We start from the raw sequence: 11,944 nt of genomic DNA, 5'->3' as shown, positions 1-11,944 counted from the left end.
CATTTAAATATGAACATTTTTAACATTCTGTTAAGAGTTATTTGGACTAATAGCATGAGAAAGAAGTAGAAACGCTTTTTAGAAATTATGGAATCTAGTAGTTTCTTAATATACATCTGGTTGGACTTGATTGGTGGATGTTTCTCCCCTATTACTCTGTTCCCACTATTAAAGACCAACCCAAATACATAAAAACTGGAATCTGTAAGCATCTGTAGTATCCACAAAAAAGAAATCAGGAGATGAGGGCACCAAATAGAATACAAGACTCAATACACTTTTATCCTTTGAAGATACTTTAATTTTGCTGTTATGATTAATTAAAAAACACAGTTGTTTTCAGCATTTCCTAGCTACAGTAGTGCATAGGAAATTCCATTCTAAACAAAGAAGAAGTAATTAATGAAATAACAACACACCTTAACATTTTACATTGATAGGTTACAGTTTACAAGGTGCTTTCACATACATTATTTCATTTGATTCTTACAACAAGCAGATAAAACAGTTGGTGGGAAAGAAAAATGATTTTTTTTTTTTTAGGCTTATGATGAGTATTTTCAGGCCAATGGGCAGTCAATACAAGAACATATCAAAAACAAGACAGCAATACCCACAAGCCACAATATCTTTTTTGGTAGGTTGACAGTTTGATATCAATTGGATTATTTAGCATCAGTGAAGGAGGAAGGAATCAAAACAGACATGAGGTCCTCATGATATTCAAAAAATTGTAAGAACACTGTAAGAGATAAGAAGAAAGATGCCCAAAAATATCACCTTACCAAAACTCACTTCAAAGCACATTATCCCTTCAAACTGTCAAAAAGAATCTTGTCATGACATGTGAAAATTAGAAAAGACCTTAAAAAACTGCCTAATGGAACTCATTTTGTAGAGCTGAGGCCAAGGTCATGCTGACTGTGACAGAACAGCCCAAGACCCAGACATCTTGACCTTGAATCAGGGGGTCCTTCCTCTGCAATGCCATCTCCTTATTATTTACTGAGGAAAAATGTAATTTCTTCTGTTTCAAATAATGTAATCTGAGGTTAAACACTGATTCATTCCACTTATTTGTTATTCAAGTTTTTATCTTGTTCTTGGCTAAATTGTGGCTGAAACTGCGAGTTTTATATAACTTTAAGATACTCTAATTCAGTGTACTTGATTGGTTGGAAATAGACTCCCTTGACATATCTGAAAGCTTACTCATGTCCTTTAAATGGAGAAATAGCCCTCAAAACCAAAGTACTCCTTCAGGTCATCTATCTAGGCAGATTCTACAGCAAGTTGTACAGGGCAGCAGTAATTTTACTGAAGACATCTTTTTTAGAACTTACAGAAATCTTTTTAATTGCTGAAAACTAAAATGTAATCAAATTGTCATCCCCATGATTTATTAAAATAATTTTACAATAATATACAATAAAGCTACCATAGAATCTGTAGCATACATATAGAATACAATGATCAGCATGTTCTTGAGCCAAAAACTAATTAAAATATTTTATACAAATGATATTTTAAATTTATTAACATGACGATATATTTTTGTCACATAAAACTTGATACAGCAAAGTATTTCATATTTTTCTTGCACATCTTAAATATAGGTGGACCAACTGAAATCATCATCAGCTTTTAAATGACATAACCATGCAGAAACACTTGACAACCAAAAGATATACAGATTGATGCAGGGAACATCCCAGACAGGCTTCTTTTTTCAATGTCTTCAAAGGTTTTACAAGGGTGTGGTACAGAGGAAAAGAAGTAGAGTCAGTGACCTGCACCAATAATGAAGCAAATAGAAGGCTTATGTACATTAAGATTGGTTTGATTAAAAACAACTTATGTGCATGTAAATTGATCATAAAAAATGAACACAGTTTATTTTCGACTCTTTTGGTGTGTTTTAAGATAGGTCACTGACACATGGAGAAAAAACAAGATGGGAAAACCTTAAAAGCAAAGAAAAAAATATTTAAAAAACTGAGTTAAGCCATGGATTCTCAACGAACATTGAACTAAATGTGCAAAAGTGCTTGAAATTTCCAAATGACAGCGAAGTTGTTGGCAAAGAATTATAAAAAAAAAATTAAACCCAAATACTAAAATTGTATCTGCATGATCATACATTTTATTTACTGAGAGAAAAGAGGCTCGGAATTCTGACATGTCTAAAAATGTCACACCTCAAAATTAAAATACAATTGTGGCAGTTTTAAAAACTTTGTCCCTTTTCCTTACTGATGAGGCATAGGATGAAAGCCGAAGCTTCAAAAGGGCCTCCACCTCAGGCTGACAAATATAGTACACCAGAATAACCTGGCAACAATTCCTTTTGTTCTTCACTGTGACAAAACAAAGCAAAACAAACAAAAACCTCCTATAAATAAGAGCGTCTCCATACTGTTTACAAGTAACAAGCCATTTGTTTGACTCAGTAAAGTATTTGTCTGCATTAATGTTCTTCATAGTTCATTTCTTTTCCTTTAAAAAGTTTACAATGAGGACTATTTGAGAAACTTAAAAAATTGTCCCTTTCTTTATCAGTCACATTCTGTTAAAATACTGGCTAAAACCCTTATGGAGGAGTGAAGGTTTAGAAATCTTAGAGCTCTAATACCTACAGAAATGCTGGTACCAAGTGATGATCCATATAGCATTAGTTTTTCCTGTGAGTGAGACACATCTGTCACACTGCACAGGTGGTCACTTAATTACTCAAGGGGAAGATGATACAAAAGGTGGTGGGGGGAAATAGAGCATCTGATCTCTAGGAATCCAAACTGCTGGGTCTAGCTACTCCATGTTAGTCTATCCAAATGTTCTGCCAAAACAGTGAATTCTACAAACAATTATTTGTTTTGTATAAATTGCCTTGTTGATAAGACATTCTATCTTCCAAAAGTGTCAGAAGTTTTGGCAAAACGGAGTCTGAGCTACTCTAAGTAAAAATAATTATTGGAAGTATATCCTTAAGCCATTGAACAACAAAAAGAATGGCAAGAACTACCAAAGGCAACACTTATCCTTCCTTTCAAATATCACAGAGCCGTAACACTGCCCATCTGAAACGCCAACAAAATAAAATGGAGCACTGTATGGAGAAAAACCAATGAAAATGAAAAAGGAAGAAATGGATGTAGGAGGGGAGAAAGACAAACCAAAGGGAAGCAGAAAGGTGTCTAGGTGTGTGTTATGGCACAGACAATGCTTTGCTTAGCGGTGCCTTGTTACACAGGTAGATGCAGAGCGCACACACGGATGGCAATAAAGACCTCACTCAGTCGCTGGAATGACAGAACTAGGTAACTGCTTCAACAAGGATGGTCTCAGCCCCACCGTATCTCTCAACGGAGCGCAAAAACTGAGTGTGAGCTCTGATGTCATCTTGTCGCTCAGCTTTAGAATTCACAAAATTCTTTTGCACATTTTTCTGTTATAGAGACGCGGATATCTTCTTCTTCATAGTCATCAAAGTTGCTGGTATCTCCAGAGCCTCTGAACTTTGGTATGAATGGTGCTTCCACCTGTAATTGAGAAGGAAAAATAAGTGTGATATTATGAATTACAATAGCAAAAATAGATTTGGTCTCGGTCTTAGTCCCCAGCATAGCGCTCTTTCAACTTGTGGGTTTCCTAAGTGTTATGTTAATGAGGGGACTTGCGGAGAGCCCGTAGCTTGCCTAAGGAAGGCGCTGGTTATATATTCAAAACAAAGTTTACCCCCCAGCTCCAGGAGGGGAGAGGGGCTAGAGACTGAGTTCAGTTGCCAATGACCAGTGATTGAAACCATCATGCCTACATAATGAGCCATAAAACTTCAAAAGGATGGAGTTCAAAGCGCTTCCAGGTTGGTGAATAAGTGGGGATTTGGGGAGAGTGATGTGCTTGAAGAGAGCAGGAAGCTTTGAGCCCCCTTCCACATGCACAAACTATGTGTCTCTTCCACCTGGCTGTTCCTGAATTACATTCTTTCATAATAAGCTGGTAATAGTAAGTAAAGTTTCTAAGTTCTGTGAGCCGATGTAGCAAAGTAATTAAAACCTAGGAGGGGTTTGTGGGAACCTCTGATCTACAGCCTCTTAGAAGCACAGGTGACCAGACTTGTGATTAATGTCTGAAGTGGTGGTGGGCATGGGTGCCTTGGGGGGATCAGTTGGTTAAGTGTCTGCCTTTGGCTCAGGTCATGATCCTGGAGTCCTGGGATCGAGCCCCACACTGGTTCCCTGCTCAGCAGAGAGCCTTCTTCTCCCTCTGCACTTCCCCCAGGTTGTGCTAGCTCGCTTGCTTGCTCACTCTCTAACAAATCACGCTCTCTCAAGTAAGTAAATGTTTAAAAAAAAGTGGTTGTGGGGTACTTTTATAGGACAGAGCCCTCAACCTGTGGGGTCTGGTGCTATCTCCAGGTAGATACTGTTATTGTATGGTGGTGTGGGGGGCAGAAAACACACATATTGGAATAACAAGAAAAGTGAATGCCTGGGAGTTTCTAAGCACTAAGGAAAATAAATTCCCACTATGACTATATGGTAGCATCTTTGAATACCTTTAGGTCTCTAAATGATAACAGCATTAGAAAAAGCAGCAAACAGTAGATTTGCTATTAATCTCAACATTTTTATTCAAGGAAAGGTACAATACTTAAGAGATTTCTAGGATAATTAACTATTGGCATTAAAATGGCTGGCATTTCAGGTTACAGAACTCCAGATTTTCCTTTATCAGTTCCTTTTTTTTTTTTTTAAGATTTTGTTTATTTAAGAGAGAGAGAGAGAGAGAACAAGCAGAGGGAGAGGGAGATAATCTCAATCAGACTCCATGCTGACCGCAGAGCCCAACATGGGGCTTGATTCTCAGATCACAACCTGAGCTGAAACCAAGAGTCAGACGCTCAACCAACTGAGCCACCCAGGCTTACGATAGAGAGCTCTTTTTAATATCTAAACCAGTAATCTCCAAAGTTTTTTTTTATTTATATGCCTTTTAGTAAAGCATATCTGAGTATATATATATCACCAATATATGTGTACTAACTATGGTAGTATAAGATATATACACAAACAAGACATTTAAAAAGAACAAGGTAAAAAGAAAGTAGGAATGGGAAGTCTAATATCATCTTTTTTGTTTGCCAGCTGGTTGCCTTGCGTGCATGCTCTGGGGACTGCTGTTCTGCACCATGCAGAAGAATCAGCTATGCAGGGAGTTGCCTCACATCTAGCCAGGCAGCAATTTAGGATCACACCTATTGGGATCATCTCTACATGTAAAATGATTATTCAGTATGAGTTATCCAGGCCTCATTCTTTTGTTCTGCGTCTCTGCTAGATATCTTGGGTTATTTCATTGTTCGTGGGCACTTGGTCAGAGAATAACAAAGACTATAAAAACCATTCAAACTATCATTTTTGTCTTGCTGTGCATAATTATAATTGAGACAATGTTAAAACAAATGGCTACACTGAAGTACTGAATTATTTCTATTTGTAAATTATCCAGGGATCTCCAAGTGCATTTGATAGTCAAGATTTACTGTTGACCAATCTGTCCAATACTACAACCTGCTTGCTATAGAGTGCTACCTCTTGGCAAATAAGCTGTTGCTACCTAAGGTAAGTAAAGCCCTCTGAAAGGTACATGAACTCTGAGCAATAGCAGTTCAATTTTATCCCACTTTAAGAATAATTGTAGGGTGGCTGGGTGGCTCAGTCAGTTAAGCATCTGCCTTTGGCTCAGTTCTTGATCCTAGTGTCAGGCTCCATGCTCTGAGGGGAAATACTTCTCCCTCTCCCCCTTCCCCGCTTGTGCTCTATCACACACTCTCTCTCTAATAAATAAGACCTTTTTATTTTTTAAAATAAAAAGGTCTTATTTATTTATTTATTTATTTATTCATTTATTTATTTATTTTTATTTATGATAGAGAGAGAGAGAGAGAGAGAGAGGCAGAGACACAGGAGGAGGGAGAAGGAGGCTCCATGCCAGGAGCCCGATGTGGGACTCGATCCCAGGACTCCAGGATCGCACCCTGGGCCAAAGGCAGGTGCTAAACCGCTGAGCCACCCAAGGATCCCCTAATAAATAAAATCTTAAAACAAAAATAATTGTAAAAATACAATACATAATATAGGTAGATTAATAAATGCGAGTAGAAGAAATTTTTATTTCTAAATCTAAATATGAAAAGATTAAAATGTATCGTCTTAAGATATTAATAAAATGAACAAACCTCAAGCAAATCTAATAACTGTATCTAAATATAGCATTAATTAACACAAAAATAACAATAAAGATAATGTAAACACACAACTACAGGGGGATATGGATGATTTTATAAGAAAATAAAAATTTGGGGATCCCTGGGTGGCTCAGCGGTTAAGCGCCTGCCTTCGGCCCAGGGCATGATTCTGGATTCCCGGGATCGAGTCCCACATCGGACTCCCTGTATGGAGCCTGCTTCTCCCTCTGCCTGTGTCTCTGACTCTCTCTCTCTCTCTGTGTCTCTCATGAATAAATAAAATCTTTAAAAAAAAAAAAGAAAGAAAAATTTCTGAATTGACTGAAGAGATAAAAACTTAGAGATCAATATCCAAAGAAAAATTAGTTTGTTAAATTTCTAAGTAATAAGTAGAAGTTAATTCTTATTTCCTTAAGTTTCCCAAAGAATAGAAAGACATAGAAAATTTCCAAACTCCTTTAATGAATTCATTCATTCATTTAATGAATCCACATAATCTCAACTCTAGAAAAACAAAAACTGCAGGTAAAACAAAAACTGCAGGTAAATAAAAGTTAGGACTATGGAGGCAAAAACCCTAAATAAAATTTTAGCAATTTGATTTTGCATATTTTAAGTAGTATTTTCCAGGTATTACAGTAATACCCCACGATTAAATGGTGTTCAGGAATGTGAAGATATTTCTAATATAATTCATCATGCTAATATGTCAAAGAAGATAAAGCACAATGTACTAGGAATCAAGGTTTTTTTTTTTTTTTTTTTTGATATTTTTTGTGGTTATTTTCTTAATTTGACCAAGAATATTTATCCAAGACAAATAGCTAACTTCATATTTGAAGCTAAAACATGAAAGGCATTCCCATTCAAAACAGAAGAATACAGCTGAACAGTCCCTATTCTTTAAAAATATTATTTTAGACATTCTAGCATATACAATAGAGCAAAATGGAAATAAAAGATGTAAATATTGAAAAGGATGAGGTAAATGATACCTCTGCCCACTATAATTATTTATCAATAAAATGCAAGGAAATCACTGAAAAACATATGGAAATCAGCAACAGAATTTAGTAAGGTGGCTAGTTGTAACACAAACATAGAATTTATGTTTCCTCTTATGTTCTATAATGGGAAAGCAAACACATTTGTAACAGCAATCAAAATATAAATTTAAAGAATAACTTTATTTTTTGTTATTTTTAAAAGATTTTATTTATTTATTCAGGAGAGACAGAGAGAGAGAGAGGCAGAGATACAGGCAGAGGGAGAAGCAAGCTCCATGCAGGGAGCCCGACGTGGGACTCGATCCTGGGTCTCCAGGATCACGCCCTGGGCTGAAGGCGGCGCTAAACCGCTGAGCCACCCGGGGTGCCCAGAATAACTTATTTTTTTAAGAATTTTTAATTATTATGTTAAATTAGGTTCCATAAGGCCCATTCATACTGAAGTAGAGATTTTGGTTCTTTAAGAAAGAAACTGGGCTTGTACTGCGCAGGGCTAAGACTTTACTGAATGACAGAAAATATTTGAATAAATATAGAAATATAATATGTTCATTATGAGGAATTTTCAAGATTTTGATTCTCTTCTAATTAATACGTTATCCCAATTTAAGAACCCAAATACAATATAAATATTTGGAAAGATCAATAATATTGTTTAATGGGTACAGAGTTTTAGTTTGCAAGATCAAAGAGTTCTGGAGATGGATGGTGGTGATGGTGACACAACAGTATGAATGCACTTAATACCACTGAACTTACAAATGGCTGAGATAGCAAATTTTATTTTTGTACAACAAAACTGTAGAAAATGGAATTTTGTATTCTTTTCTAAGAATTCCATATTAAATATACAAATATTTTGAAAATTTAAAAATGAAATACCATAAAGTTATATAAAATGGTGTAGTGTATAGTACAAGAATAGACAAAAGGAATTCATAAAAATAAAGTTCAGAAACAGACTTAAGTATATTAATTTACCATTGGTAAAGGTGGAATTTCAAATAAGGGACCAAATAAGGATTATTCATTCAACAAATGCTGAGAGGATAATTGGCTAATTATGAAACAACAACAAAAAAGAAGTTAGATCAAAAAGCACTAAAGGGATGCTGTTGGCTATACAACATATCCAGCTGAGGTAATGATGCTAAGGGCTGTTTCATGATTTAATGGCTAGGGAGTTTCAGAACCCGTCTTATGAGATGTAGAGACTACTGCACTCAGACTGTGTTGCTCTTTGCTGCATTAGTAAATTCTTTTAATGCTTTGTTTTTATAATCTTTTCTAAAAGATAAAAACTAGGAAGACTGTGCTATTAATATTCAATTACAGCATTTACATTTTTTTCCTAAGGAAATTCACTCATGTGGCTGCACAGCATCATTAAATATGGCAAGTCTCTGAAATATTAGAAGTTTTGGTTTTATAGAAAAAAATTAAATATTCAAGATGTAAACACTTTATAAATACAAATTATCTTTAACTGGGCATTTAAGAAGCAAAGAGAAATAAAGGTAATTCAGCACAGCAAAATCTTTTCTTAAATGTCTCAATTTTTACAAAGGTGAAGTGATAAAAGACTGAAAAATAATCTTATGAATCTAGCTATTAAAGTTATTAAATTAGCTTGTGCAAATTCTGGGTGGGAGAATATATTTGTTTATATGTTGTCTTTCTAATGTGGCTTCACATTAGTTTTAAAATGCAAACCCTTGTGACATTGTCTACTGTATAATTACCATGATATTGTGAAGAATCAGAGGCATGAGTAGGAAAAATTTGACACTGAAAACATTTCAGATTGATGGTCAAAACAGAATATGCTTTCTCTTTTATCAAGGAGAAAACTCATTTTTGTTGGGGCTGGAAAGGTCCCTTAAGTTCTGTGTAGGATTAATTCAAAGGTAAAAAAATAAAATAAAATCATGTATCAAGTTGAAAATATCTCTATTACATAGAATTTAAATACCAATTTTTAAAAGCTTTTAAAGAAATGGCTCACCTTCCTCTGGTAAATAGCAATCCAATCTGTTGTGGCAAACCACTTGTGAGTTTTTATATCACTCACACCATTCTTCAGGTTTCCAAACCGCTTTGTCAAATCCACCTGCAGCAGGTTCCTTAGAAGGTCCTTGAGATCTGAACTGAAGTGCGATGGGAACCGGACCTGTACCAACACACCAGGTGGCCAAACATACATTCCAATGGTTATTATGGCCTCAACTTCAAACAGAGCACAAACCTCTGAAGAAAATGCTAATTTGAGCGGTGAACAGATTCACTTCTGAGCACCTTGTATTCTTAATGTGATTCTCTACAAGTGCCACCATCACCTTATAAACTCCTATTGTGTGTTATGACATTACCTCAGTTGATCTTTATTTAGGTATGCTATAATATTTGTGTATATCTGTTTCCCCCAGACCATGAGCTTCTGGGGGGAGGGTACTGTGCCACTTTTGTGTTTTTATTCCCAGAATTTATTACATAATTTCAAATAATGTAGTTCATGTAGTTAACAATTAGTTAAAGAGACCTACTATGTACTACACTGCTCTAATGCTGGATATATAGCAAGGAGCTATGACATAGTTGGTGAATAAGGTATAAACTATACCCCAGAGATGGGAGAAAACTAGGATTCAGAGGCATTGTATAACTTACCCAATCATTAGACTATAAAGTGGCAGAGCTGGGACTAAAAATCTAGTCATGATTCCTAGGCTCATGAATTTTGTTCTTGATTACACTGTCTTCAAATGTATAGAGCTCTTTAACTTCTATTCTGACTTTCAAAATGCTTAACATGGTGTTAATATGTTTGGATTCTCATATTGTCAAAGTAGAAGTTAAATCATGAGCATGCAAAGCTAGTTAGAGTCCATAGCAAAGCCAGATTTATAACTATAATCTGACTACTACTTAGGCTATTCTGTAAATAAATGCTTCTCTAGGACCCACTTTCATCAGAATCAACTGGGAGAGCTGAGGCATAAAAATGGTGATTCCCGGGCTTAGTTGAAGTTTTTTTTTTTTTTTCTGCTAGAAAAAAATTTGAATGTAAATAAACTAGAATCCTCATCAGATTAAAGGAAAACTAATGTTTGTGTCCAACAACCAAAGACTAATTGAAAGATTTGGGGTCAACGCATATAAATTAGCAACTAAAATCCTCATTTTTGCAAAGTCTATATTATCACAGGTTATAAGAGAGTTTATATTCCTAAAAAAATATGTGAATTGCTACACTTTTTAATTTTTACTGGTAAAAGTAAAGTTTTATCGACACAATGGCTTATTAGAAGTTAGACACTGTGCTGAAGTTTATGCATACTGGCTCATAAAAACCAAAATTTAACATTAAGGTAAGCATGATTCTGATTTCCATTTTACAGGTGATACCACCAAAACTTACACAGATTAAGTGATTCACCTAAGATTACAGAGCTAATAAAGTGATAGAGCTGTAATTCCAAACCAGGTACTCTGACTTCAGAGTATACACTCTTAATTATTCTGTACTGTTTTTATGATTCAATAACCTGAAAATAGTTATTGTCAGGACACTTCCAAACGACTGAGATTTTCATCTTAAAAATACTGATGCACACTTCCTCATTTATCCTAGTTGGACTAGAAACTAGAGAATATGTGGTATTCAAAAGGCATATTGTCTAAAAATAACATGATTTATTTATACAGTGGTTATATTCCAACTTTGCTTAGATTCCAAAGAAGTAACTTATTTGAAATAGAGCTATCTTTGTTTAGAATAGAGTCTGCATGAACTGTTCAATGTAATGTGCCAGTTATTTTCCCCTTCATGATGTTCAGAACAGTAGACAATAATGTACCACATATAAATTATCTTTTGAATTCAGGTAATGTGCGGTTTAATGCCTAAAGAATATATACACCTAAATAGAGTAGTTCTTTATTTTGGAATGCAGATAAGGTGTTGGTGTTGGATTAGTTAATATGTGTGTTTATCTTTGTAATCTTTCCAACAGTAATTCTCAAATGGGGAGCTGTAGTCGGGGGGTTGTGACGGTAGACATCAGAGTCATTTGAAAACCTTACCAGATGATAGACCTATCCTCCTCACCTCCACACCACACCCTCTTCTTCCCCAGAGATTCTGATAGGTAGCCCACACTTGCTTAATAAGCACGTTAGTGACAAGAATCTATCAGATCCTATGAGTATACTGAAGGAGAAATCATGAGAATCATGGTGAAAGTTATTTTTTCTATGACTATTCTGAAATGTAATCAGAAACATAGTTTCTTTGTTGATTTGACTTTCCAAAGAGCCATGTTGATTCATCAAACTGAAATTAGCAAAAACCAGAAATTGACTTAAATACAATTATGTTTCAGATGCAAGACTTTTACTTTTATTTATGGTATATTAACTTGGAAACACCAAAGGCTTCTATAATGGGAAGAATGACTTTTACTTCAAAATTATATTAAGAAGAGTATTACTATTATTATTTATAACTGCTGTAGAAATTGAAATTAGAATTCTATCATATTGGAAAAAAGGGGGTTTTAGTTTAATTTAGTCCAAACCTTCATTTTAAGATAAGAAGCCCAAGCTCCAGTGAGACTACCAACTCAGTTTCTTTCTTGGGAAAATAACTTAATCCTCCCGATTCCTACATCTTTCTGCCAGTCCATTA

At 35.1% G+C, this 11,944-nt stretch overlaps 1 protein-coding gene and 1 long non-coding RNA gene across 11 annotated transcripts in view; one reads left to right on the top strand and one right to left on the bottom strand.

Moving 5' to 3' along the window:
- The first annotated feature begins 230 nt into the window (after positions 1-230).
- Positions 231-11,944, top strand: part of LOC144318341 (uncharacterized) — a 68,366-nt gene continuing 56,652 nt past the window's right edge. The window contains exons 1-2 of one of the 2 annotated variants that reach the window (XR_013384211.1): positions 231-5,278; positions 5,512-5,624. This is a non-coding gene — a long non-coding RNA (uncharacterized LOC144318341). Of the gene's footprint in view, positions 5,625-11,944 lie in introns of both variants that reach the window. The other variant, XR_013384210.1, reaches the window with a different exon arrangement.
- The window catches only part of PRKACB (protein kinase cAMP-activated catalytic subunit beta), a 112,041-nt gene continuing 100,375 nt past the window's right edge, over positions 279-11,944 (bottom strand). For all 9 annotated transcript variants that reach the window (XM_077905218.1, XM_077905209.1, XM_077905215.1 and 6 more), the window contains 2 exons: positions 9,263-9,427; positions 279-3,539 (listed from right to left, as the gene is read on the bottom strand). In XM_077905218.1, coding sequence (XP_077761344.1) covers positions 3,414-3,539; positions 9,263-9,427 — 291 coding nt within the window. In that variant the 3' untranslated portion in view covers positions 279-3,413. The remainder of the gene's footprint in view (positions 3,540-9,262; positions 9,428-11,944) is intronic.

The sequence above is a fragment of the Canis aureus genome, chromosome 8 (genome assembly GCF_053574225.1).
Source record: "Canis aureus isolate CA01 chromosome 8, VMU_Caureus_v.1.0, whole genome shotgun sequence".
Lineage (NCBI taxonomy): Eukaryota > Metazoa > Chordata > Mammalia > Carnivora > Canidae > Canis > Canis aureus.
Note: the sequence above shows the minus strand (reverse complement) of the source record. Positions and strands in the feature narration are given on the sequence as shown.